Source organism: Megascapheus bottae, chromosome 22 (assembly GCF_031878675.1).
Source record: "Megascapheus bottae isolate mThoBot1 chromosome 22, mThoBot2.hap1, whole genome shotgun sequence".
NCBI lineage: Eukaryota > Metazoa > Chordata > Mammalia > Rodentia > Geomyidae > Megascapheus > Megascapheus bottae.
In genome coordinates, this window is record NC_143530.1 from 25,502,094 (window position 1) to 25,529,823 (window position 27,730).

The 27,730-nt window shown below is 38.5% G+C and overlaps 1 protein-coding gene across 1 annotated transcript in view; it reads right to left on the reverse strand.

Annotated features, from left to right (window-relative positions):
- Gmds (GDP-mannose 4,6-dehydratase) overlaps positions 1–27,730 on the reverse strand; it is a 550,906-nt gene that overhangs the window by 102,686 nt on the left and 420,490 nt on the right. Inside the window, exon 8 of the mRNA XM_090356369.1 lies at positions 19,112–19,230. Within this exon, the coding sequence (XP_090212495.1) occupies positions 19,112–19,230 (119 nt within the window). The remainder of the gene's footprint in view (positions 1–19,111; positions 19,231–27,730) is intronic.

Genomic DNA, 27,730 nt, shown 5'->3' on the forward strand with positions numbered 1-27,730 from the left:
ATCTGGAACAATATGAAATACGACAATCTATCAACTGTAAATTTTAGGAAATCTAAAGATAAAGACAAGTATTTCTCAATGAGAATTTAGCATTTCATTTGAAATGTATTGTAAGTGATAAAATACACTAAAATTTAAAGAAAGTACCAAAAAAGATAAATACCTCATTAATAATCCTTATATTAATTACATATTGGAAAACACTTTACAAATATTGCATTAAATGAAACCCATTATTTAAATGAAAAAATATGTTGTTGGGGAAAGTAGATACCCACATGTACAAACACTGAAATTAGACCTTTATCTTTCATCCTGTGCCAAATTATTTTAAAATGGATCACAGAACCAAATGGACAACCATAGTGTATTATTATTCAGCCATAAAGAGTGAAATAATGTCATTTGCAGGAAAATGGATAGAGGCAGAAATCAAACTAAATGATAAGATAAATACAGACTATGATACTGTATATTCTCTGGGGTATGCAGCATCTAGATCTTTAAAAAAAAAGAATGGCATGAATATAAAATAGGGAAGATGTTTTGGAGTAGGAACTAATGGAAATGAAGAGGGTGAAGAGATGCTGGGGTAAATATGATTGAAGTACTTCATACACATGTATGAAAATAGAATAACAAAATCCATTAAGATTATTCAAACAGAATGGAAAAAGAGGAAAGGAAAGTGAGATAAGTGGAATGAGTTTGACTAAAAATACTTTATATACAGGGAGGTGTTGGTGGCTCCCACCTGCAGCCCTAAATCTTCTGAAATTTCTTATTTGAAGCCATCCAGGGTAAGAAAATCCAAAAAACTTGATCACCAAAAAATAACTAGCAAAGAGTCAAGCTGAAGATATGGCTCAAGTAGTAGAGCACCAGTTGACCAAGCAAGCTGAGTAAGTACAAGGACCTGAATTCAAGCCCTAGAACTGTAAACAAACACAAAAACTAATAAACATTACATGCATATGAGAGATATTACAATGACTTTATTACAATTGTTCTAATTAATTTGTTCTAATTAATTAAGTTGTGCTGTGGTCAAAGTTATATAGCACTATCCTTGAGCAAAAGAGTTCAGGAACAGGCTCTGAGTTTAAGCCCCACAACTCACCCTTGCCACCAAAAAATTAATTAGTACAATTAATATACATCAATAAAAAATAGCAAATTAGAGGAAATACAGCAAGGAGGGTAAGAAAATTAAAAAATCCCCAAACAAATCATCCCATGTACTATCTGTCATATTTTCAGACAGAAAAAGAAATATAACAAAGAAACAATAGCAGGTGCTGTATAAACAAAAAAGGATAAATTACCTGGGCACTGGTGGCTCATGCCTGAAATCCTAGCTACTCAGGAGCCTGAGATCTAAGGATTGAGGTTCAAAGCCAGCCCTGGTAGAAAAGTCCATGAGTCTCTTGTCTCCAATTAATTACAATAAAAGTAGAAGTGGAATCTCCAAAGAAACAACCATCACATTAAAAGATGGGCCAAAGACTTAAAGAGAGTCTTTTCTGAAGAAGAAATAAAAATGTCCCTTACATGACGAAATGCTCAACATCTCTGGCCATAAAAGAAATGCAAATCAAAACAACTCTGAGATTCCACCTCACCCCAGTTAAAATGGCCATGATCAAATCTAATGACAACAGATGCTGGCAGGGATGTGGCCAGGAGGGATCACTACTACACTACTGGTGGGAGTGTAAACTTGTTCAACCACTATGGAAAGTAGTATGGAGGTTCCTCAAAAGACTAAACATAGAGCTCTCCTATGACCTAGCAATTCCACTACTTGGTATTTACCCACTTGTCCAGAAACAAGAAGATACTAAATCCACTAGTACAACCATGCTCATTGCAGCACTATCTACCATAGCAAAGATATGGAACCAACCTAAATGCCCCTCAGTTGGTGACTGGATCAACAAGATGTGGTATTTATACACAATGGGATTCTATGCTGCCATCAGAAAGAACGATATCAGCCCCATTTGTAAGGAAATGGAAAGATTTAGACAAAAATCATATTAAGTGAAGTAAGCCAGACTCAAAGGAACATAGGCTCAATGGTTTCCCTCATTTGTCATAATTAGTATAAACTGTGGACTCTCCTAGCAGAGGTTTACAATAGGGCAAAACCTTGATACATAAGGCCATATAGGATGAAGCTAAATGAAAGGACCTCCAAGATATAGAAACAAGAGCCATATAAGGTGTGACTGTTGCTCTTACTGTACTATGGTATTTCTCATCTTACCGTGTTACCTAATATATTGTATATATGTTTATTTGAAATAGGATAGGAAAGAGGGGGGAAGCAAGATGGGGGAAGAGTTAGGGAGGGAAAAGGGGACAAAAACATGAGAAGGGGTAGCAATGATTTTTAACAAATATACCTTCTATCTGACGAATATAATGTAACCCTTCTATTAATTATAATTTTTTAAAAAAGAAAAGTGGAAGTGGAGCTGTGGCTCAAAGTGGTAGACTACTAGCCGTGAGTGAAAGAGTTCATTTAGGGACAGCACCCAGATCCTAAGTTCAAGCCTGATGATGACAATACACACACACACACACACATACACACACACACAAAAACAAAAAAAAAAACCAAAATGATAATTTTAAATTTAAGACATTAAAATTTGAAATCAAAATGCAAAACTCAAATTTAGAAAACAATTTTGAAGACTTTAAAGAGTTGAGGAAAATAGAGCAAAAAGGTATAGACAAGCTAGAAGAAAATTAGAAGCATTCTCATGAAATAGTATTATAGAATTTCCAGAAAGAATATAAAGGAAATGTAGCAGAAAAAATTATCTTAATATACAAAGTTTGGCTTGTAAATAATTGGACAGACACATGTGTTTTCCATGTTTCCTGTTGGTTGTTTGTGGCTCATTTGCCTATATTGATAATTTTTCTTGCCCTTAGGGGGAAAAACATTTGCTATACCGGCATGGTATATATCTGTATATCAAAAGGTTTTCTGCATAATGGATAGATGAAAACCAGCTCATACGATGTTTTAGAGCACTAGGACCAAGGAAAGGCCACTAACACTTTCAGAGGGAACAGACAAAACTTTTGGTTTCTTATAATACCATTGCAATTGAAGGACAACACAGCAACACCATCAACATTTTCAAGGAAAATTATTTCCAATATATTATATATATAGCAGTTACTACATTAATTTTTATATGACCAATTTTAAGATTAGAATAATATTTTCACATATACTTGTTCACAAAGTATTTGTTTCCACATACCCTTTCAAGAATTTTAAGGCTGTCATCATCAAGATGGACATGGTGGTATATATCTGTAGTTTATTTACTTGAGAGTCTGAGGTAAGAGTCTCTTTGAGCCCAGGTATTCATGGCAATTTTATTCACCAAATGAAAATGTTTTGAAAAATGTGTCAGGAAATAGGAGCTTGAACTAAACAGCAGAGCTAAGGGAATCCTCCAGATGAGTGTGAAAGATCTGTATGCTGATCCTTCCAGGCTAGGTCAGGCCAGAAGGTTCTAGGGTGGGGGTGGGGGGCTATTGAAGGAAGGAATGACTGGTAGGTGAACTCAGAGGATTTTAAATCCTTGTAAAGTGATTTAAAAATAGGTGGAACAAAGTTCATGGTACATTTGATGATAAATGCACAGAAAATAAAGTAAAAGGAAAAAAAATACATCTAATAAGGTTATGGTAAACAGACCATTTGTTTGGAAAAAAGTAACTACTGGTTAGTGCATGAATACTATTTATGAGAATATCACACTAAATATTCAAGTAATCAAAAATAAAATTACACACAGGAGGAGAGAGGGAATGAAGAGCAGGTAGAAAATAAGGCACTCATTTGGAATAAGGGCCCAACAGATAGTACCTAGAAGGGTAAAGTCAAAACTCAACAATCACAATATGTTATTTAGAAACATGGAGGCGAATGCTAAGATAACCAGCTAAGAGAGACTAATAGAGTACAACAGGATTTACAGAGAGATCAAAGAAAAACACAATAGAGAAAATAATTATCTTAAAATAAATCAAGGTACCTTCCCAGAGCAGAACAGTATATATTTCTAGATAGAGAAGGTCCAGAGTGCTTAATACATGGAACTAGTTGTGGCATACAAGATGGGTAGAGGGGCAGAAAATGCTGAGATTATGACAATTCCTGTAAAATGATAGGAAATTATGTTGTAGAAAAGGAAATTAACCACGAAGGGGAATCAAAAAGAGTTATTGATAGGAATTTGGCAAGTCACTGACCATGACAGACTAACTTCTTCTGAGCACTCTTTCTGCATGGCAGAATGGTTTAAAACGGGATTCATCCTGGGCTCTGCCACAAACATGAGATTTCTATTCCTTGCCCTGCCCACAAACTCAGCTTCCCCCAGGTCTCCTGCCACTCTAACTCTAGACAAGGTCAGGGACTGACATCTTTGAAGCCATCAACATGGGTTCCAGCACCAAGAAACTCTCTTGAGTAAGCAGACTAGTTTCAGAGAAGCCTGGGAAAGCATCTGACCATATGAAGAGTTTGGCTTCAGGAACCAAGGGCACGGGGGGTGTCTGTTGAGTGGGTGGCCATAGGCTGATAGCAGTGGTGGGGGGGTGGAGGGATGAGACTGTAACAGGCTCTAGGGCGTGGCAGGATGGAAATCTTGAGGAGGTGACTTGTGCACCTTGTCAGCAGGAGAGGAAGGGCAGCAGGAGCGCAGGTTGAATCCTTCCTGGGAAGAAGGTGGCTCTGCTCGTGAAGGGAAACAGGAAACAGGGTGTGACCTGTATGCTCAGAAGATGGCTGTTTAATCAAGATCCCATGCCAGTGTTAGAAGATAGCACTCATTTACCAGGGCATCCATAGACTAGAGACTAGCCTTAGTTAACTAGCTCGTTCCAATTCTTTCCTATTTTATATTGACAGTTGTTTTGAAGTAAGAGGCTTCTAGGCAGCAAAAAGCCCAGCAGTTAATGTTGTGATTGATAAAATACAACAAAAAGTATCATTTATAGCTGGACATGGTGTTGTATGCTTGTTATCATGAGGTCAGCCCAGACTTTCCTCTCTGTCTTACCAAAAAAATCAGGAAAATCCCATCTCAGTCGAAAAGCTGGGCATGATGGCATGCCCCTATCATCCTGGCTACAGTGGTTAGTGTAAAATAGGAGATTGTAGCCCAGATCAGTCAGAACTAACAAAAGCACAATCCAGAACAGGAGCCCTGGGGGTGTTGCTTGAGTATTAGAGTATTTGCCTTTAAGCACAAAGCTCTGAAATCAAATCTCATTAACATACATATACCCACACATACACATAAAAAAGAATAAAATTTAAATCTACTCTACATGTAGAAATTACTTATTAAAATTACACACAAATTTCTTCTGTGTTTTCTGTGTCTGTGGGCCCTTATGCCTGTTAATTGCTAAATCCTTTCAAGGGTCTGGCAGATAGTGTAATCTGGGGAAAAAGAAGCTCCAGAGGATGAATGTTTTATAGGAGGACACGTGGGGAACGGATGCTGGAGCTCAGATTACAAAGCCAGGCTCCATTTGGTATCAACCTGGGCTCAGGCCAAGTCTATATTTCACAAGACTGGAATGAGCTGGTGGGTGTGGCACATCTAAAAGGGTACTTTTTTTTTTTCGGATTTATAATGTCTTGATTATCGTTGTCATTAAGTAGTTATCCAAAAAGGTTACCATTTTGTACTTAAGTTATGAGAAAAATTCTCCTTGGTCAATATCACCCTTTCCTTTGTTCTCCCTCTTGTCCCTACCGTCAAGTTATATAACTCAGTTTTTACATAGGTACACTGAATAAAATGACTACATTTGCTCACTCTCCTCTCCATTCATGTGGGCCACCCCACTCCCCTTCTCTACCAAAATGTGTTTCTACTTCCTGGCATTCATTTTGAGAAACAGATACTGTCATTTTTATAGGGAGGCTCCTTCTTAGTAACAGTGGTCAGTTGGTGGTTGCTGTATTTGTCCCTTGATTTCTTCTTCTTTTTCTTTTTTTTTTTGCCAGTCCTGGGCTTGAGCTCAGGGCCTGAGCACTGTCCTTGGACTTTCTCAAGGCTAGAGCTCTACCACTTGAGCCTCAGCACCACTTCCAGCTTTTTTTCTATGTATGTGGTACTGAGGAATCGAACCCTGGTCTTCATGCATGCTAGGCAAGCACTTTAACCACTAGGCCAAACTCCAGGCCCCTTCTTTTTCTTTTTTAATCAGTGTCACAGAGAAGCTGTTCAACAGAGAAGCTATTTTCATATTGTCCCTTCACATGCCATACCTTTAAGAAAATCATACTTGATAAATTCAATGAAAAAGGCTTGTGTAGTGCTGTCTACTTGGGGTGGACTGAAGAGATTAAAAACAAAAAGACCAGCGATATCTCTCTTTAGATATTAAGATGTCAGTGAAAGAATTTTTAGATGCTTATCTAGCATTAAAAGAAACCTCAATGCTTCTATGCTTTCTTTACATGAATTGCTAAATATGCTCTGGCTGCTTGATTTATTTTTTATTTATTCAGATGGGTTGTTATAACTGACCCAAAAGGATGTAGATCTTTTTTGCTTTGCAACACAGCTGTGGAGGACTGGTGTCAATAGTTCTAGGCCTTCTGCACATCTCTTCTACTTGTAATACCTGTCCTGCAGCTCCCCATCTGTCCTCCTGTTATCCCTTATATATTTGTACCAAGCAGTCCTAGTTCTAGCCACTATGCAAAACCAGTGTCTTTTTCAGGAGCTTGAAGGCTAGTGACTGCTATAATCTTGTGAGTAATGGAGGATACAATAGAGAACTGTCAGGGATGAAGGAAAGTAACCCAACACGGACCTGGCTGAGGTAGGGTGTCTGCCAAAGGAAGATGTTTAAGCTAAGACTCAGGGATGTGTGGGAAGTGTCCAGGGGAAACAGGGAATCATAGGAGCAGGTAGCTTTTGATATGCCCAATGTGGTAAAGCTGGTCCACCCAGCTCACCGGCTTGTCCAGCACCCACATACTGTTCTTTACCTTCTGCCTCCATGCCTTTCCCATGCCACTGCACCCACCTGTGCTGCTTTCCCTTGTCCTCACTACTGTTCACATGGTTCCCACTGGGGCAAAGGATGCTCGATATACCTTCGTGCAGACATCCCTTCAATCTTCATCATGGTCTGTCTTTTTTCACTTATAAAAATGTGTTCCTGGAAAGGGTATCAATGTATGTGAAGTAATGTACCTTCTGTCTGGTAAATATAATGTAACCCTTCTATTAATTACAATAAAAATATATGAAAAAAAATGTGCTCCTGTCTGGGATTGATGAAGTGCTTGCCTAGCATCCACAAAGCCCTAGCTTCAATTCCTTAGTACTACATGCAAAGAAAAAGCCAAAAGTGGTGTGGTGGCTCAAGTGGTAGAGAAAACTCAATGATAGTGCCCAGGTTCTGAGTTCAAACCCAAGGACTGACAAAAAAATGTGCTCGTATTAACTATCACCCAATTAGTCTACTTTTATTTTATCAAGGGCAAGGAAATGCTTGGCTTTGAGAGAAAATGAGGTGAACATATGACACATTTATGGACCCTCCATATGTGCTGGTTAGTGTGCAGCTATTTCATGAGGTAATTATGAAGGAGGTAGTTATTTTCAGGATCTAACAGGTCTTTGGTTAAAAAAACAACAAAAGGGGCCAATAGTTTGGCCTAGTGGTAGAGTGCTTGCCTAGCATGCACGAAGACCCAAGTTCGATTCCTCGGTACCACACACATAGAAAAAAGCTGGAAGTGGTGCTGAAGCTCAAGTGGTAGAGCTCTAGCCTTGAGAAAGTCCAAGGACAGTGCTCAGGCCCTGAGCTCAAGCCCAGGACTGGCAAAAACAAACAAACAAAAAAACCCAACTAAAATTGACTTTCTACCCAATCAATGCACATCAACTACACATGAAATAGAATGAAGGCTGCCTGGGTGCCAAACACAGTATTGTATCAGGACTCAACCTGGTTTCAATACAAAAGCCTACTGCATCAACACAGATGCAATATTTTAGGTTGTGAGATCACTTTTTTTTTTTGAAGGTTAAAACACATCTTAATAGCTTATATTATGTTCTCTGTGGGTTTGCTCAAAGTGAGATTTTTCTAGTTGTAACGGTAGTCTAAATGAAGGATTTTCTTTTGTTTGACTAAATAGTTACAGGCTAAGCACACTGAGAAGGCCTTACTGGAGTAAAGGCAGCCAGGAACATTGTAGACCTTGCATGCACCTTCTATATACCTTTCCAGGTGAGGGCTTAGAACTCTCAGCCCAGGAAATGCTGTCATATGGGTATGGGCCAGCACCCAACACTTGTCTCAGCAAGGACTGTAGAAATGGGTTTCTCTTCTTTCTTTCCTTCTTTCCTTTCCTTCCTTCCTTCCTTCCTTCCTTCCTTCCTTCCTTCCTTCCTTCTTTCCTTTCCTTCCTTCCTTCTTTCCTTCCTCCCTCCCTCCTTTTCTTTGATTGGCTTAGGGCTTGAGCTCAAGGCTAGCACTTTGAGCCACAGTGCCACTTCCAGTTTTCTGGTGGTTAACTGGAGATAAGAGTCTCAGGGACTTTCCTGTCCAAGCTGGCTTCAAATTGTGATCGTCAGATCTCAGCCTCCCGAGTAGCTAGGATTATAGGTGTGAGCCACCTGTGCTGACATGGGTTTCTTTTAGAATGTGTAATAATGTTGCTTCTCTTTTTAAAGGTACCACAAACTATAGTAATGATATATACATGTGACAAATATATACTATACAATATATATATATATAATATGGGTACATTAGATATATTTATATGATAAATATTTCCATTGCTCAAAACACCTTACTACTAACCCCAGCATCAAGTGTTGGCTCTCACTTAAGTGTAGGCTATTCTTTCAATTTTCTGCCCAAAGTTTAACAAGATGAATAAAAGAACATTAATCAACAAGCATTCATCTGTTGGCTTATTCTACCATCATCTTTGTAGTAGAAGAAAAAATGTTTCTTATTTATATTGCTTAGTAATATGTTGACAGAAAAGTGAAAAACAAAACATACTCTGAAAAGAGTATGCAATCTCCTCCTCCTCCAAATAAACAACCAACATACTATAATACTCTGACACAAGAACAGGTGATACTAGAAGGCTGCCTTCCAAATACAAATGACCACATGCAAATTTCTCCACCTTATATTTGATCAGGAGAGCACGTGGCACTGAGAAACTCCTGTGAATATCCTTGACTAACCCAAACTCATGTTAATGCGCTCTTCTCTAATAAATTTAAAGCAAAGTTACCAAAATAGCATCAGATTTCAAGAGGAAATTTGTGCTGATTCTAACATACAGCAGCTGACAACCGGTGAGCCTTTCCAGTGAATATCACCACAGATGTCTTAAAGGTGCAGTGACACAGATCTTCAAATAGCTCAAGTAAGCCTGATACCTGTGGCTCACACCTGTAATCCTACCTACTTATGAAAGCTGAGATCTGAGGACTGTGGTTTGAAGCCAGCCTGGACAGAAAAGTTAGTGAGACTCCTAAATGTAATCACCCAGCAAAAAGCCAGAAGAGGAGCTGTAGCTACTATGGTAGAGCACTAGTCTTGGAGCTCACAAACAGAACCCAGGCCCTGTTCAAGCCCCACTACTAGCAGAAAACCCAAACTATCCAAACAGATAAACAAAAAGCAGCTGAAGTGAGATTGTTCAGGGTACTAGCTTGGTGTGTGGGATAGAGAGAAGTCATGTGCAATGACACTGAAAGAAATTCTAGAAGCTTAAAAAAATTTTAAACTTATAAACATTCCCTTTTTTTTTTTTTTTTTGCCTATCCTGGGCTTGAGCTCAGAGCCTGAGCATTGATTATCCTTGGTCTTTCTCAAGGCTAGAACTCTACCACTTGAGCCTCAGCACCACTTCCAGCTTTTTTTCTATGTATATGGTACCGAGGAATCAAACCCCGGCCTTTGTGCATGCTAAGCAAGCACTACCACTAGGCCAAACTCCCAGCTCCACCTATAAACATTCTTTAAGCACAGAAAACATACTTGGTAAAAATGATGGTGAAGTCAAAAGTTTTCTGTCCTAGTGGTTCGTTCCATGAATGAATCTAGAAACATTGCCCTGTTAGCTACTGCTCACCCAGTTCTATTCATTTTGTCTCCCTGAGTCAATCCTTCTCTGCCCTTGCCATGAAGATCTTTAACAGCCCTCTTATTAGGGCAGCTTCCACAGCCCTCTGGGAAGGAAGCATGGTGGCTTCCCTACAGCTGTCACCACCATGCCAGAGTGAATCATTCTAAGCATGAAGCCCAGGAAAATTACAGTGACTATGAGAAATCTGGGAAGGATTCTGAACAAGCTGGCTTTGGGGAATATCCATATGTGCTCAATTAAGTATTTACAGAGTACCTATTGCAGGCAGCTGTTGGGAGCACAGAGGCTAGCCTGGGAAAGAGACAGATGCCCATCTTGTCTCAATTGCTTACAGCTGCAATCACTGGAGAGCGAGGAGAGAGGAGAGGAGAGAGATGAGAGAGAAGAGAGGAGAGAGGGAGAGAGGGGGGGGGGAGAGGGGAGAGAGGAGAGAGAGGAGAGAGAGGAGAGAGGGGGGGAGTTGTTCAATAATCTCAGGAGTGATACTATAGTTTGAGGGAGTGACGAAAAGGTTTAAGTGACAAAGTTTAAAACACAAACTGTATATAGTAAAAATTACTCCCTGAAAAATTCTTTGCTTTATTATATCAGAAATTGGGCTCTCAAAAACAAAAATGCCAAGCATTGTCTTTTTTCTTTCTTCTCTCTGTATCTGTGTGTGTGTGTGGGAATTTGGGACTGTTTTTCCTATAAATTGGCCATCACAAAGTTTTTTTTTTCTTTTGAAACAACATGAGCAAGAAGAATGAAACAGGCATATAAAGAAGTGCCTCTTTCATTTTTGAGGTGCTGAGCATTGAGCCCTGGGCTTCTCATCATGTTACATGAGTGCTCTATAGTTGAGCTGCATCACTAGCCCTAAAGGAAAATCCCTGCTTTATTATTCCCTTGCTTAGGTGGCCTGAGTATAGTAACTGAACCTTACTGTGCTGTCATTTTCTCTTCAGTGAAACAGTGCCATAGCCCTGGAATTAAGCTGCACTGGGATATAGTTCCTGGAGTGCCATCATGAGCATGTGCTGTCTCTGTCTGCCTCATATTGTGTGTTGTTACTATTTCATTACAGCTCTGCTACTGGAGAGGACCCTGTTGACATCCCATTCAAACTGCTAACTCACAGTGGAGTAGTCCATCATAGATTTCCTGCCCTTGACCACAGGACCAGGCCTGATTCAGCTCTACAATTAACTACATAGAGAAATAAATAGTATCCTTAAGAGGAAGAAGATGAACATCAGTATCCATCTCTTTCCCCCCTTATCTATGAAGGAATATGTTCCAAAATCTCAGTGTGTACCTGAAATTATAGAATGAATTATATACATACTGGGTTTTTCCCCTAGTGAATAGGATAAAGTTTTTATAAAGTAGGTACAGCAAGAGGTTGGCAATCACTAATAAAATAGAAAAACAATACAGTCATTCCTTGCTGTGACGTGATTCACTTATTGCGGCTTCACTGTATTGTGGGTTAAAAAAATTACATAGTGATCCCTCACCTATGTATGGCAGAAGCTACATTCCAGAGACCCCTGTGACAGGTGGAAATTCTTGAAGTAACAACAAGTGAACCACAATATAGCAAGGGACAACTATGTAACACTGCTAGTTTGCAGATTTTCACCTGGTGTGTGGGGTCTCTGGAACAGAACTCTCACAATAGGGAGGGATCACTGTACACTATAATAAAATTGCCAGTTTTCAGTGATTACTTGGAAATTAAAGTCTCACAGACTTTCCTATCTGGGTTAGCTTTAAACCTTGATTCTCAGATCTCAGCCTCCTGAGTAGCTTCAATTACAGGGGTATGCCATGGATAACTGGCTTAAAGGCACCTTTCAATAGACCACTGGAAGCCACTGCATTTATAACATCTGAGAATTGAGTTTGCTTTCCCAGCTGTGGAGAAACCAGTGTAGCTCAGAAGATGTATTTCAGAAAAGGTATAGTCAGATATAATAAATATCTGATGTTTGCTTCTGAATGGCAAAAAAGCCATTTCCTAGTAACTCAAGAGAATGCTGTTGCTTTTGCAGGATTTTAATATAAATCTGAAAATGACCTGAGGGCTAGGAGTGTACTTGGTAATAGAGCATACATATACTTAGCCCAAGGTTCAATACCTAGAAGTAAAAAGTTAAAAAAAAGAAAAAACAATAATTAAGTTTATTCTATTTCTAAATCAACTAGAAATAATATCTGCTTTGCAAAAGACAATGGCAAGTCATAAATTATAAAGCATAAGCATTTAAATCTAAAGACTACAGGACAAAAATATGATGTTTACATTCAGACACTATCTTGAAGATGGGAGAATGGCAAAGTTTCATGTACTTTTCAGAGAAGCATGTACCATTAAATTATCGCAAAATTTAAGGGTGTGTTTGTGGTGACTTGTTACTTATAAAAGCATACAAAATTCATTATACAAGAAGAAGAGAAAACTACAGGGTCAAAAACTGAAAGTCACCCAAAATGCTACTATATAGAAGCTGTCATTATTGAGTTTTGATACATTTTCTTTCTTTTGTTGTGGGTCATGGGACTTGAACTCCAGGCCTGGGCACCATTCCTGAGCTCTTTAGCTCAAGGCCATCATTCTACTACTTGAGCTAGAGCGCCACTTCTGGTTTTCTGGTTGTTCATTGGAGATAAAAGTTTCACGGACTTTTTGATCCTGATCCTCAGATCTCCACCTCCTGAGTAGCTAGGATTATAGGCATGAGTCATTGGCACCCAGCTGATATAAGGGGCCGGGAGTGTGGCCTATACTAGTGGTATAGTGCTTGCCTAGCATACACAAAGCCCTGCGTTTGATTCCTTGGTACCACATACACAGAAAAAGCAGGAAGTAGTGTTGTGGTTCAAGGGATAGAGCTGTAGTCTTGAGAAAGCCCAAGGACAGTGCCCAGGTCCTGAGGTCAAGCCCGAGGACTGGCAAAAAAAAAAAACAAAAACAAAAACAGATTAAGCCAGGTACTGGTGGCTCTCACATCTTTAATCCTAATTACTCAGGAGGCTGAGATATAAGAATTGTGTATATAAGGATTGCCAGACCCAGGTATAAAAGTCCTTAAGACTCATCTTCAATTAACCACCAAAGTTGGAAGTGGTCTGTAGCTCAGATGGTAGAGCATTAGCTTTGAGAGAAAAAGTTAATGGAAAGCACTCAGGTCTGAGTTCAAGCCTCAGAACTGGCCAAGAAGAAAAAAAAGTAGATTATATAATTTATAATTAATGAAACTATATGCACTTGGTTTCATGTAAACACAGTCCCACCAGCCCAAATATTCCTATATACCAGTCATTCACCGCATTTTTTCTTTTAGTGGTACTGTGATTTGAACTCAGGGTCCTGAACTTGGCTCGACAGGCACTCTACTTTTTCAGTGTCAGGCCCACAACCCATTTCGCATCAGTTATTTTTCAGTAGGATCTTGCATTTTGTCTGTGGTTTTCTTTACACTGTGATCCTCTTGCATAGCTAGTGTTACATGTGTGAACTATTATCCAGCTTTCTTGAGTTGGGATCTTGCTAGATTAACTTTTTGCTCTGGATGGCAAACGTCAAATCATCTCCTTCTCAAGTACTTGGGGTTACAGGCATAGTCACTAGTTTGAGCCTTCTCAGGCTACTTTTTTTTTTTTTTGCCAGTCCCAGGGCTTCAATCCAGGGCCTGGGCACTGTTCCTGGACACTTTTTGCTCAAGGCTCTCTGCCACTTATACCATAACACCAACTTCTGGCTTTTTCTGTATATGTGGTTCTGAGGAATCAAACCCAGGGTTTTGTGCATGCTAGGAGAGTACTCTACCACTAGGCTACACTTTTAGCTCCTTCCAGGCTAATTGTTGGCATCATTTGATGTACCAGATGGCCAAGCACCCAACTATGCTCAGGAACCCTGACTGGCATCCATCCCAGCATTCCAATTAGCCTTTCTTAGAATATCATTTAAACAGAATTACACAGTTTGTACTCTGGCTGCCTTCAGTAGGCATAATTAAGATTTTATGAGTCATCTCAATTGTTGCAAGTATTGGTGGTTTCTGCCATTTTTTTTTACTGAATAGTATTTTATTATATAAATGCTGGTTTTCTACGATCAGATCTAGGTATTCCATTGTATGTGTATTTGTTATCAAGATATTAGTTGATTAGACATCTGGAAAGGTGATATTAGAAATAAAGCTGCTATGCATATGTATAGGATTGTATGTGGGCATAATTTCGTTTTTCTTTGGCAAATGAATACCATTTCTGGTTACATGTTAAAACAGATTAGATATAAGATAGCCAAATTATTTTTCAAAGTGGTTGTAGCATTGATTTCATCAGTAAAATAGGTGAATTTTAATTGTTCTACATCTTCATCAACAATAACACTGTTGACCTTTTTTATTGTAGCCATTCTAATGATATCATTATGGCATCATTTTGTGATTTAAATGTGATTTTGTAGATAACAAGATAAGCATCTTTTCATGTACCTAGTGCCCATTTGTATGTTATTTTGTACGAATATTTGTTTAAAAATGTTCCCCATTTTAAGAGTTGTTCTTTTAGTGTTGAATTACCAGAATTTCCTTTACATTCCAGATATAACTGCTTTGTCATATATCAATAACAAAATAGTTTTCATTTGATTTTTACTTATTTTGGGGGGTAGGACTGGGCTTTGAACTTAGGGTCTCATTTTGCTAGGCAAGATTTTACCACTTGATTCAGATCCTCAATCATTTTTGGTTTAATTATTTTTCAGATAGTTTTTGCCTAGGCTGGCTAGGATCTATGACTCTCCTATCTACATCTCCAAAGTAGCTGGGATTATAGGCGTGTGCCACCATGTACAGGCACAATTTGACAATAGTCAATTAACTTTTAAACAATGAGGCAGACCATTCATATTTCCCCACATATTTGCCATTTTTCTTGTTTTTTAAATTCTTTTCCATAGATACAAAGTATGAGTTAGTACTGTTCTATCTGTTCTGGAATATTTGCTAACAGTGAATCATCTCAGATTTTGTTTGACAAGTTTTAAATTTATATCCCTTGCTATGATCTGGAATGTCTCCCAAAGGCTCATGTGTTGAAAACCTAGTCCCCAATGAAGCAGTGCTTAAGGTGAATGGATCAGGAAGATTCTGACCATCAGGGGATTGATGGATTCATAGCAGAAAAGACTGAATGGGTATTGATACATTCATAGCTGAATGAGTAAATGGAACCTGCAGGGAGTGGCACCTACTTTGAAGAAGTAGGGGTGTTTTCTTGAAGGGTATATCTTGTAAGTCGAGCATCTTTTCGTCAGTATTTCCTGCTGTGATGTTTACATGATGCCAACTCAGGCCTAAAGCAATGGGGCCAAGAGTTCATAAGATATCTAGAAAACTAAAAGTCAATCTTTTCTCCTTTTTTCTTCAGGTATTCTATCATACTATGCCCCTGGGGATACAATTCTAGGTTGCAAGTTTTTATAAGTAATTTGCAGATACTGATGTATTGCTTTCTGCCTTGCATATTTGCTGATTTTTAAGTGTTTGTTACTCTATAAATAATTTTCTTCTCTAGCTACTCTTAAAAATTCTCTTTAGCATTTATTGTCAGTATTTTTACTATAAAGCGTGCTGGTATGGCTTTCTTTCATGTTTTGTCTGCCCGAGGTTTATTATGCCTCCAAGTTACTGTTTTCATCACATCTAGGGCAACAGTCATTAGTCACCTTTCATCTGTGACCTGCTCTCTTTTTCCTCTGGGACTCCAAAGTCAGGTTGCCTGATGATTGTGCTACAGGTTGCTAAAACTGTTCTTTTTATTCGCTATTAGTATCTTTCCTTCTGTGCCTCACCTTGGGTCATTTCTATTATTAACAATGTTCATTGGTTTTCTTCAGTATCTAATCTGCTCAATGCCAATAATGAAATTTTAAAAATTTCAGATGCTAAGTTTTTTCATGTTTAGAAGTTTCATCTGGCTTTTCTTTTCTTTTATGCTAGTACTGGGACTTGAACTCAAGGCCTTTAACTTGCTCTTGCTTGATTTTTTTGCTTATAGCTGGTGGTCACCACTTGAGCCATGCCTCTACTTTTGGCTTTTTGCTGGTTAATTAGAGACAAGAGTTTCCATATGTCTGCCTCAGCTGGCTTTGAACCACAATCCTAAGATCTCAGCTCCCTGAATATCAAGGATTACAGTCATGAGGGATCATCACCTGACCCATACCTACCTGCCTGCCCGCCTCCCTCCCTCCCTCCCTCCCTCCTTCCCTCCCTTCTTCCTTTCTGTCATAGGGCTTCAACTTAAGAGTATGGATACTGTCCCTGACCTTTGTTGCTCAAGGTTAGCGCTACATCACTTGAACCACACGTTGACTTTGAGCTATTTTAAGTAGTTAATTGAAGATAAGAGTCTCACAGACTTTCCTGCCCAGGCTAACTTTGAGTCAAAATCTTCAAATCTCAGCATTCTGATTAGCTAGGATTACAGGCATGGCTCCTTTCTTGAAAATATATTTTCATGGCTAGAATTTGGCTCAAGGGTTATAAGTGTCTGCCTAGCAAGCATGAGGCACTGAGTTCAAACCCCAGTATTATACATATGAAAAAAGTGCTTTTGAATGTGTTCATGTTTTTGTTAAAGTAACTGAACACAGCTATAATAGTTGATTTACAATCACTTTGTATTCATATCAGTGTCTTGATTTTTCCTCAGTCTGTCTTTACTACTTGATTTTTATCATGGTTAAAAGCTATGGTTTCCTGCTTCTTGACAAGCCTGCTACTTTTTGACTAAAACCTTGAATAGAATGAATTCTATGTGTTGAGATTTTACTAACTTCCTTTGAAGAAGGATGGGCTTTGTAACAGCAGGAAGCTAAGTTATTTGTGTTCAGTTAGATCCTTTTGAGGCATGTATTTATATGTTGTTACTTTGAGACAAGAGTAGCTTTTACTGTAGCCATTTTTATTATGCCATTAATAAAGCTCTCTGGAACCTGTACTGCTCTCAGTGTAATCCACAGATTTCTCCATTGAGGTTGGATAAAGCCTGCATGTCTTGTAGTCTTGGACAAGCTTTAAGAAACATTCAGGTGGTTCTTTGTCTCAGGTTGTGAAGTCTTGTATATATGTGCAACTTATGATGAGTAGAGACTCAAGAAGACCTCTATGAAGATCTTTTGAGCTCATTTATTTGTAGATCCCATCTTTCAAGAATTACTCATTAAAGTCTGGCTGTATCAGACTTGTTAAATTCTGATCTCTGCCTCTTCATTATAACATGACAGTTGAACTCTGCCTGGTGTTCACCTTCTTGCTCCATGGTCCCAAAGAAGAAAGCTGGGGGATTTCAGAACCCACCTCATCTATTTCTTTTCCATCCGTGCTCACTGTCCTGTACTACCTGTTGCCCAGTGTCTTCAGCAATTGCTCCACATATTTTTTTAAGTTCCCTAGTTCATTCTTTAAAAAAATAAAGATAAAACATTAAATCTAGTCTCTTATTTTATATGTCCTTTCTTACATTCTAAATATAAATCTTGGACAAACAGTCTAATGACTGTTGACAGAATGACTAAACAGCCCACAAATTCCACTGCTAATTATAAACAAAAAAGAACTGAAAGCAAGGATTCACACAGGTATCTGTCAGTATATGTTCATAGCAGCATTATTCACAATAGTCCAACATAATCCAGGTACCCATAAAGTCATGAATGGATTTAGAAAAGGTAGCATATACATCAAATGTTTTGCTTATTTTCAAAATAAGATCTCCCTATGTAGACCAAATTTGGCCTAAAACTCATAATCTCCCTGATCCCAGCCTTGAGTGCTAGATTACATTATGCCCCACCACTGCTGGGGGGAGAGGAAAGGAGAAATGATTGATAATAGTGTCTCAACAATGTGAACACAATAAAGGTCATCAAATTACATTCTATGAAACAAGATGGCAAAAATTAAAAATAAATTTCTGTGCATACTGAATTCTCAAACATTCTCCAAATATTCCAAAATAAATTTGACTTCAAAATTTGTGTAATGTACCAAGTATTTGCAGTGCTTGAATTTAAGCTGGATCAGCTTGATATAAAGGATAACATCAGCCAAACTGCCACATCTCAGATGGGAACAGAAAATTGCAAGTTAGCTTTTTACCACTGAATTTCCTGAGTGTGATGGTTGTACTGTGTTTACGTAATACAATGTCAATGTAGATAGATACACACAAGTTCAGAATGCTGGGGCACCAGGTCACAATTTACTCTCAATGGTACATGGAAAAGAATGTAATGAACTTGGGACTTTTATCTAAGTTTTTGAAAACATATAAAATGAAAGCAGTCCTTACTGCTGGGTAGTTGTGGGGGTTTTTTTCACATTGGTCTTGTAAGATTAAAAGCAGCCATACAATGTCATAGCAAAAAGTAGTATGAGGGCCGGAAGTTTGGCCTAGTGGTGGAGTGCTTGCCTAGCATGCATGAAGACCCGGGTTCAATTCCTCGGTACCCCACATACATAGCAAAAAGCCGGAAGTGGTGCTGAGGCTCAAGTGGTAGAGCTCTAGCCTTGAGAAAGCCCAAGGACAGTGCTCAAGCCCTGAGCCCAAACCCAGGACTGGCAAAAAAAAAAAAAGTAGTACATACATGATAAAATTTAACACCAAAGAAAAACCAGAAAAACTAAAAAATTAACAATTAAGAAATGTATATATATATTTTGAAAAGCTTGGATTTAGATACTGAAAGATATCTGACACATAATGTAAGTTGGCTGCAGTACCAATCATGCAAACACACATTGCTTTACAGAACAATAGAGAAGATAAGAGACAGAATCAAAGTGGAGCAGCAGACATACATGCACACTTGTTAACAATCACCCAATGAATGAACAGCCAACTAGGAGGGATACTTACACAATGGTTTTTCCAATGTGCATAAATGACTTCTCAACAAATTCACGGACACTATGGACTTCTCCCGTAGCAATAACAAAGTCCTCTGGCTCATCATTCTGCAACATCAGCCACATAGCCTAAAGAGAAAGAGAGGCAAAGCTATGTGAAAGTCACACTCAATTGCCACTTTGGGAATACCATGTTATCATGTGTGCATAATTGGATATGACCGTAAATTTATTAGGTTATTTTAGCCCCTACAATGATGTCCCTTGCAATTAAATGTGTATCAGAAACATCTGGGGGAACATCCTAACATGGATGCCTAAGCCCTCACAGAGCCATGGGTTCAATAGGAATCTTTCATTTCAGCATTCTAGAATGTTCTCATGAGCAGGTCCTTGTACTGAAATTTATGGGAATTGAGCTATCCAACTGTTACCGGTGGTGAATATTCTTTCTATATGTTTATGAACTAATAGTTACAAAGTCATGGTCTAATTGTCTTACATACCAAAGATGGCAGAGAAAGAAAAACCATTTGAACACAGATTATAAACTGAATCATTATAGTTCTTGAAAACTGAACCTCATTTTCTTAGCAAAAAGCTGAAAATTTACCAATAAAAAAGCAACAAGAATAATTGAGAAACAAACACATAGAGAGTACTACTATTTAAAAAAGTGGCATTTAAAGGTTAGGTATTCACATTCCATGCTGTTGTAAAAATGGATGTATTACTGAGAGGCACTCCTTCAACTGATCCTGTAAAAACGCAGCAACATTCTGGGATATAGCTTTACTTGGTTACAAAAGGTTTTTTGTTTTTTTTTAACCAATGACACACAGGCCTATAAGCCTGAGTTTGGGTTATAGCTTGGTGATATAACATGTGTTTGATATATATAGAAAGCTCAGTAAACACACAAAAACGGACCATCAAAATAATTTTTTCCCATCACTCCCAACCACTTCTCAGAACAAAGTAGGTTAAAAAAATGCATTTCATTCTGGCTCTGTCCTCAATTTTATACCTACTGAACTCTTATTCTACTATTTAGTGAAATTTATTTTAGTTGGTATTTTCCTTATTTCTCCTAGTAGTTTATCTTAAAAAATATCTATCAAAAAATTTCACTTAGTTTTTTTTTTTTTTTTTTTGGTCAGTCATGGGACTTGAACTCTTGGCCTGGGTGTTGTCCCTGAACTCTTTAGCTCAAGGCTACTGCCCTACCCCTTGAGTCACAGCACCACTTCTGGTTTTCAGGTGGTTAATTGGAGATAAGAGTTTCACTGTTCAGTGCCCGGGATGATTTTGAACCTGGATCCTCAGATCTCAGCCTCCTGCGTAGCTAGGATTACAGCTACTACACCCAATGAAAAATTTCACTTACAGTTTTGAAAATTTGTGGCAACCTTCTAAAAATAATACATATACATTTCCCTTTAACTTGAAATTATTTATGCATATCTTTGTATTTTTGTCTTTTAAGAAGTTGTTTTAAATAATGCTTTGGGGCATATGAAAAATGAGTTTGGAAACTTGTATGCCTTGTAATGCAGCATGCTGGCTGAGATAACAGCAGCTGTCACAAGTCACTGATACACTGTAAAGTAACTAGCAGAGAAAACTGCCTTGGCAAAGAGATAGTTTTGTTTGCATTAATAAAATATTTGCCATTATCATTTTACATTAAGGGATCATGGTTCCTGGACTTTAGCTGCAACAATTTTTAAATGTTAGACTACTACTATGACTAGTAGAGCTGGGTCTGTTTTTTAAAGGCACAAAATACAAGCTGTGATCTTCATGGAGTCTCTAGGGTTGGAGCCCCTGATCACTATTAAAAATGGGTCTTGGAGGAAGAACCTTTAAAGCCTCATGCTATAGAAGAGAGCTGGGACTCCTTATAGGTCTGTGCCTGCTCATGAGTTCCTGAAACAAGAATTTGCTCTCTCCCCTCATCTGTCTGGGAATGCTGACCTCTCCTTCCTGACCCTGCACTAGAGTCTCGTCTAGCCATCAGAATGAGTTCCTGTTCTCTTGCTAGGGTTTTCTGTGACCAATAGCACATGCATGGTGGCCTCAATGGGCCCAAGCTGCCCTTTGGCTGCCCTTCTGAACTATAGCGACCTTCTCATTTCTCCTGAGCAGGCTTCAACAGGAACCTGGGCCTAGGCACACATGTATACATATGCATATACATACAAATTTCTTTTGGCTTTTGTAAAAGTAGTTTCAGAGTTCTTAGGAAAAAATTAAGTTATACTTCTGGCTAACATTCTGCTTGAATATTTGTTTTTCTGAGGGATTACATATAAAGGGATTAATACAGATAAGGGTGTTTAACTCAAGTTACTATTCTAAAAATATCATTTTTAGATAGATCTTTCAGGAATTGCTCAATTTTGTTTCTTTAGGAATATTCTGTTGTATTAGAATGGTCACACATATAAAACAATCTTAGTTACTTATGTAAAAGGAAACAAAGCCTTGGGAAAAAAATAAAAGGGGAAAAAAAAGCTGTTTGCCAGTCAGTGGTGGATCACTCTAAACAGACCCCTACTGCTTATTTTGTTCCCAGTAGAAACCTGGGGATCAGTTGGATCCTTTTGCCTGTACAAGAGCCAGATCTAAGACTCTCTTCTTTTCTTTTCCATCAAGAGATCTGTGGCCTTTGACCTACCAATTCTACGCATTTCCTCTAAAGTTCATATTGTACCAGACTCTAGTCTGGGAATGGGAAGAAAACTATATACAACTCTAGATTTATTTGTTATTACTGAACAGTATACTAGTTTTAGCAGAAGGAAAAGACTTTGTTTAAATTTCCATGAACATAATTAATGGTTAGTGACTGGTAAATGAAGAACAGGTGACACTCTGGATTAGAAGATAAATGATCCTTGTTCTGGTGTGATAATGGGTTAGTAATTTGCCACAAAGCTGAGGCCTGGTGCATCCCATAGTAATGCCAGTTCATATCTAGAAGACAAAGGCCCCTGTGTGAGGAGGGCTCAGCCACTGGCTTCTGTGTACAGCTGTACATGTTGATCTGCTCCATTTGTTCTCTGATGGATGGCACAACTGAGGCAAAAGTTCACCCATTCTCACCTTCCTGTTCACATGTGGGACCACATGACCCATGACACTTTGGGCCACAGGCTGTGAGCAAATTGCCACCCAGCTTTGGCTTCAATTGCAGAAACAGTTATGGGTTTTAGACATCAATCTTCTTACTTTGTCTCTCAAGGAATCGGTGAGAAAAGAGACAGTGCTGTCTCCCACTTTCTTTTGGTGCCCTTTAAGGATGTGATGAAGTTATCTACTTTCTAAGACATTTATTTACATTAGTCCTGACTTGATTACTAGTGCACATGAAAAAAAAACAACCTGTTTTTTCATTCAAACCATAGAGAAAAGCAAATCAGTTAAGGAATGTACCAGGTCCTCACACTCTACAACATAAAAATGTCCCTGGATGGTGAATGAACAATGAAGGTTTAAAAACATGTCTTGCATTCATTTTACATTTAAGGCACATGAAGATTGAATGAAATGTGATTCGATATGAGTGATATCTGATAGTAGGCTGACATGAGTTTAAATATTAAATTTGTTCATATACTTTACTCTAACTACATAATTAGCCTACCTGTTTGACAAATCTAATTTAGAAAAGCCAAAATACAACTTTTATTTGAAATTTAAAATAAAAAGACTGACACACATCCTCTTCAATCTTTCAAATGATAGACATGCAAATAGCTCATCAATCCCTGCGTGAAGACCCAGTTGTCTTCGCTTGTGCAGTCTCCAGCGCTGGTGGCTGTTCACAGCTGGATCAGTGAAGGAGAACACCTAAAGTATCCACCATAAGGAATCACTACAGCTGACTGACTACACCTGATTCCATGCATGCCTTTTAGGGTGTGATATGGGTTTGTCTTAAAAATCTGGATTCTACAATTGCTTCCACCTCACCATTAACCTCCAGTTCAGTATCCAAACCACAAACACTTATTAACCGAGCTGGCATCCATGAATAACAAGATTTGTTAATCAAGGTTATGTTTAACTATGTGGATGTGACTGCTGCTTTTTTTTTTTCAAGTTTGTGCTTTTGTGCTTCACATGCTACTGTCATATAAAAATCTTTGAGATAAAATTTTAGATGTGTGTATCTAAAAATGTATTTCTGAGGAGAAAGTTTATAATTCTAATAAAAACGGGGGAGAGGGTTGTAGCTCAATGGTATAGTGCTTGCTTAGTACTGGAAGAACAAGAATGAATCCATATGGAAATAAAGTTTCAAATGAGGTATGGTATGTGGGGATCCCCTCACACAGCTTTTACTCGGGCTTTATGGAGCAGCTGCTTTCAGGAAGATGGCCTGGTAAGTTCAGTTTAGGCTGGTACCTCCAGTGGTCCTGTAGTGGGCCAGGCCCTAGACTTTGTGGGACCCATGTAGGTGAGTCTCAGACTTAGTTTGGACAGTTTTTTCTATTCTGACATTTGTGGGAAATAAGAATCAAATGATCCAATTAAAACAAAATCTATATTAAGAAAATCAATAGCATAAAATCAAAGCCAGGTCTGTCGATCTATTCATTTTCTGTGGCACTCTTAGTTGATACATATATTATTGGCAGTTTGTGGTATATGAACTCCTTTGATTTAAGGTATTCACACTTTTTAAACATACAAAGTAACCAAGTCAAAAAAAATACCTTTAACAATACAAAATAAAATAATAGATTACAATTTAGGAAAATTTAACCATAAAAATTAATAACAGCATCAAAATAATCAATCATAATTTAGGGAAAGAGATAGCTCCTCTTTTTTTTTCTTTTTCATATATATATATATATATTTTTTTTTTTTTTTTTGCTGGTCCTGGGCTTGAACTCAGGGCCTGAGCACTGTCCTTAGATTTTCTCAAGGCTAGAGCTCTACCACTTGAGCCACGGCACCATTTCTGGCTTTTTCTATGTATATGTGGTACCAAGGAATTGAACTCGGGTCTTCGTGCATGCTAGGCATGCACTCTACCACTAGGCCAAACTCCCGGCCCTCTTTTTCTTATATTTTAAAAAATCATTTATTGGGCCCTGAGCTCAAGCCCAGGACTGGCAAAAAAAGAAAAATCATTTCTCATTTACTCCATGTTTTCTGAACAAAAATCGCTAAGGTAAATTTTGTTCTGTATTTTCTATTTTTGCTAGAAATACCAATCTATAAATTCTAGGTTTGGAGTAAAAATTTCTCTTCCCAGAGTGAAATATAAAAGTTTTAAAAATCCTAGTTTTGTGTCAATCATTCCAAATCAAATTTTCTGGGTGATCACTTTTTCAATGTGCATCTAGTTACTACTGTATGTGTGTGTGTGTGTGTGTGTGTGTGTGTGTGTGTGTGTGTGTATCTAATACCAGAATTTGAATTCAGAACCTTGCACTTGCTCAGCTTGCTTGGCTGGTAATCTACTACTTGAGGCATGTATCCAGCTCAGTTTTTTCTTGTGTCAGTACTGATGCTTGAACTCTAACCTTTGTGCTCTCACTCAGCTTTTATGTTCACTGTTAGCATTTTTACCACTTGAGCCATATTTTCCATTCTGGCTTTTTGTTACTTAAACTGAAAATAAGAGTCTCATGATATGTCTGCCTTGGTTGATTTTCAATCAAGATTTTCCTGAGTAGCCAGGTGATGGTGGCGCACACCTGTAATCCTAGCTACTTGGAGGCTGCGATCTGAGAATCATGGTTCAAAGCCAGCCTGGGCATGAAAGCTTATGAGGCTCTTTTTTTTTTTTTTTGCCAGTCCTGGGCTTGAGCTCAGGGCCTGAGCACTGTCCTTGGACTTTCTCAAGGCTAGAGCTCTACCACTTGAGTCTCAGCACCACTTCCGGCTTTTTTTCTATGTATGTGGTACCGAGGAATCGAACCCGGGTCTTCGTGCATGCTAGGCCAGCACTTTAACCACTAGGCCAGACTCCCGGCCCTTATGAGGCTCTTAACTCCAATTAACCACCAGAAAACTGGAAGTGGCACTGTGGCTCAAGTGGTAGGGTGCTAGCCTTAAGCTGAAAAGCTCAAAGGCAATGCTCAGGCCCAGAGTTCAAGCCCCACCACCATCAAAAAAAAAAAAAAATTCTCCTGAGTAGACAGGGTTACTGGCAGGAGTTGCTATGTGTTTGGCTTATGTTGCCTTTTGCTGGTTATTTTAGAGATTTCAAACTTTTCTTCCTAGGGAGTTTTCAAACCTTGATTCTCCAGAACTCAGCCTCCAAGAAGCAAAGAAGTAGAGTTTCGGGCCACCAGGGTTTGACCATTTCTGTTTATCCTTAAATGTGCTTTGTCTCCTGTCCCTTCCACTTCTTCATCAGAAACACCAGCTGAGCATGTGTTGTAACTCTTTTGCTCTGGACCTACCACTTTCTATCTCTTAACCTTTATGCATTTCTTTAAAATTTTTTTTTGAGATCCTTCAGCCTTTCACCTGGCTGCTTTTAGTAACATTTGTTTTGAATGCTGTAACTTCATTTTCTGTCACTAATATTATTTTTCAATTCCATATTATCAATGATTGCTACCAGACTGCTTTTTACTACTTTCAGTAACTGTACTGACAACTGTCTGCCTGCCTGCTTTCCTTCCTTCCTTCCTTCCTTCCTTCCTTCCTTTCTTCCTTCCTTTCGGGTCATGGGGTTTGAACTCTGGGCTTGAGCACTGTTTCTGAGCTATTCAGCTCAAGGCTACCATTCTACCCTTGAGCCACAGCCCCACTTCCCATTTTCTAATGATTAATTGGTGAGAAGAGTCTCCCAGCTTTGTAGTGCCCCGGCTGGCATTGGACCTTGATCTTCCGATCTCAGCCTCCAGAGTAGCTAGGATTACATACATGAGCCACCACGTGCCCCTTCAACTGTTTTTCTTGAAAGGTTAAATAGCAAAAGCTTTAAGTTGTGGGCTATATGATCTCACCATCATTCATCTCAGCTAGAGAAGCACAATGTAGCCATGGAGGAGATGGAAACAAATAGGACAACACATTATTTACAAAGCCTACAGGCTATAATTTGGCCAGTTCTTTTCTAAGCAAATTTATCAAATGTATTTTATTTATAATTTCTTTGAGGTTTAGGGAGAATAAATAGCCAAACTTGCTTGCTTGCTTCCCTCCCACACTCCCACCTCCTATCTCATCTCATTCTTTCTACCAGTCTTGGGGCTTAAATCAGAGCCTGGGCACTGTCCCTGAGCTTCTTTTGCTCAAGGCTAGTGCTCTACCACTTGAACCACATTCAGGTTTTTCTGTTTATGTAGTACTGAGGAATCAAACCCAGGGCTTCATGCATGATAGGCAAGCACTCTACCACTAAGCCACATTCCCAGCCCCTGTATTTTTCTTTGAGTATAATTTCCACACAGGTTCGTTTGAAGCCTCAGTGCAGACTGTTTCCAACATCTCTCACCAAACTCATTCCATACATTGCCAGGATGTGATTCTCAGCACTTCTGGCTAGTGTGGTTCACAGAACAGTTCATAGTCAGAGCACTGCTATACTGTGATCTGGAAATTGTTGCTTTTCCTAGCCTGTACCAGAACCATGTTGTGCAGTGTCCCTCAGCAGGGAGACTATGCCACACACCTTAACACTGGCTTTTCCTTCCCCAACTCCTTCTTATAATTCTGCAGTGAAGAAGTGAACATTGATAAGGCTGTTTTCTGCTCTTTTCATACATTACTCTATTGTGGGAAAATTGTATATAGTTTCACATCCACTCTTATTTTTCTCTAAATTTCATAACATTTGCCCTAAGTTAAGAGTAGCATAATTCAAATTATGGTTAATTTTATTATTATAGTGAAGCTGAAGCTCACTTTGGTCATGTTTTGTTCTTTTTTTTTTTCTTGATTTGAATGGTTCAAGGAAGGAGTACTGGATGACAATATCCTTAAGTTAGATCATTTAGAAGTAATATTCCTCTATATATTTATTTGAAAGCACAATATCTTAAAATGGATATCTTCATAATTTGATACATAGTATCAATAACATAACATATTGTGAATGTGTGCATAAAGAATTATCTTAAGCTATCATATACCCATGTAAGCTATCATATTACCTATATGACTATGTAAATAATATATAGATGAAAGAATTTTAATAAAATGCACATAAAAATGAAACTTGTTGCACTGATCTATTATAGCTTGAAAGATAAAACCATCACAACACCTATTGCTGCAGCTTTTCTGTTACAATTTGCTGAGTTAGGAGTTCAGGAGAGCTCAGGGGATATGACAAATCTAGACTCCTGGTGGTATTGGCCAAAGAAGTATGAGTGTTGTTGTGGGACTGTGAAGTTCTCCCTTCCAGATTTGGGTGCTTGGTGCTACATACACCTCAGTTCTGTATATGATCATTCTTCCTTCACATGGTTTCTAACTATTCATTAATCCATCCAAAGCTTCTTTACATGGTGGCTGCTTTAAAAAGGTCAGTAGAGGCTAAAGGCTTTATAAGCAGTTGGCTTGGAAGCTACCTATTGTCATTTCTTAAGCAAACTATTGATTATGAGGTCAGCCCCTTATCATTAAAGAGGAAACAGTTTCCCTCCTTAAC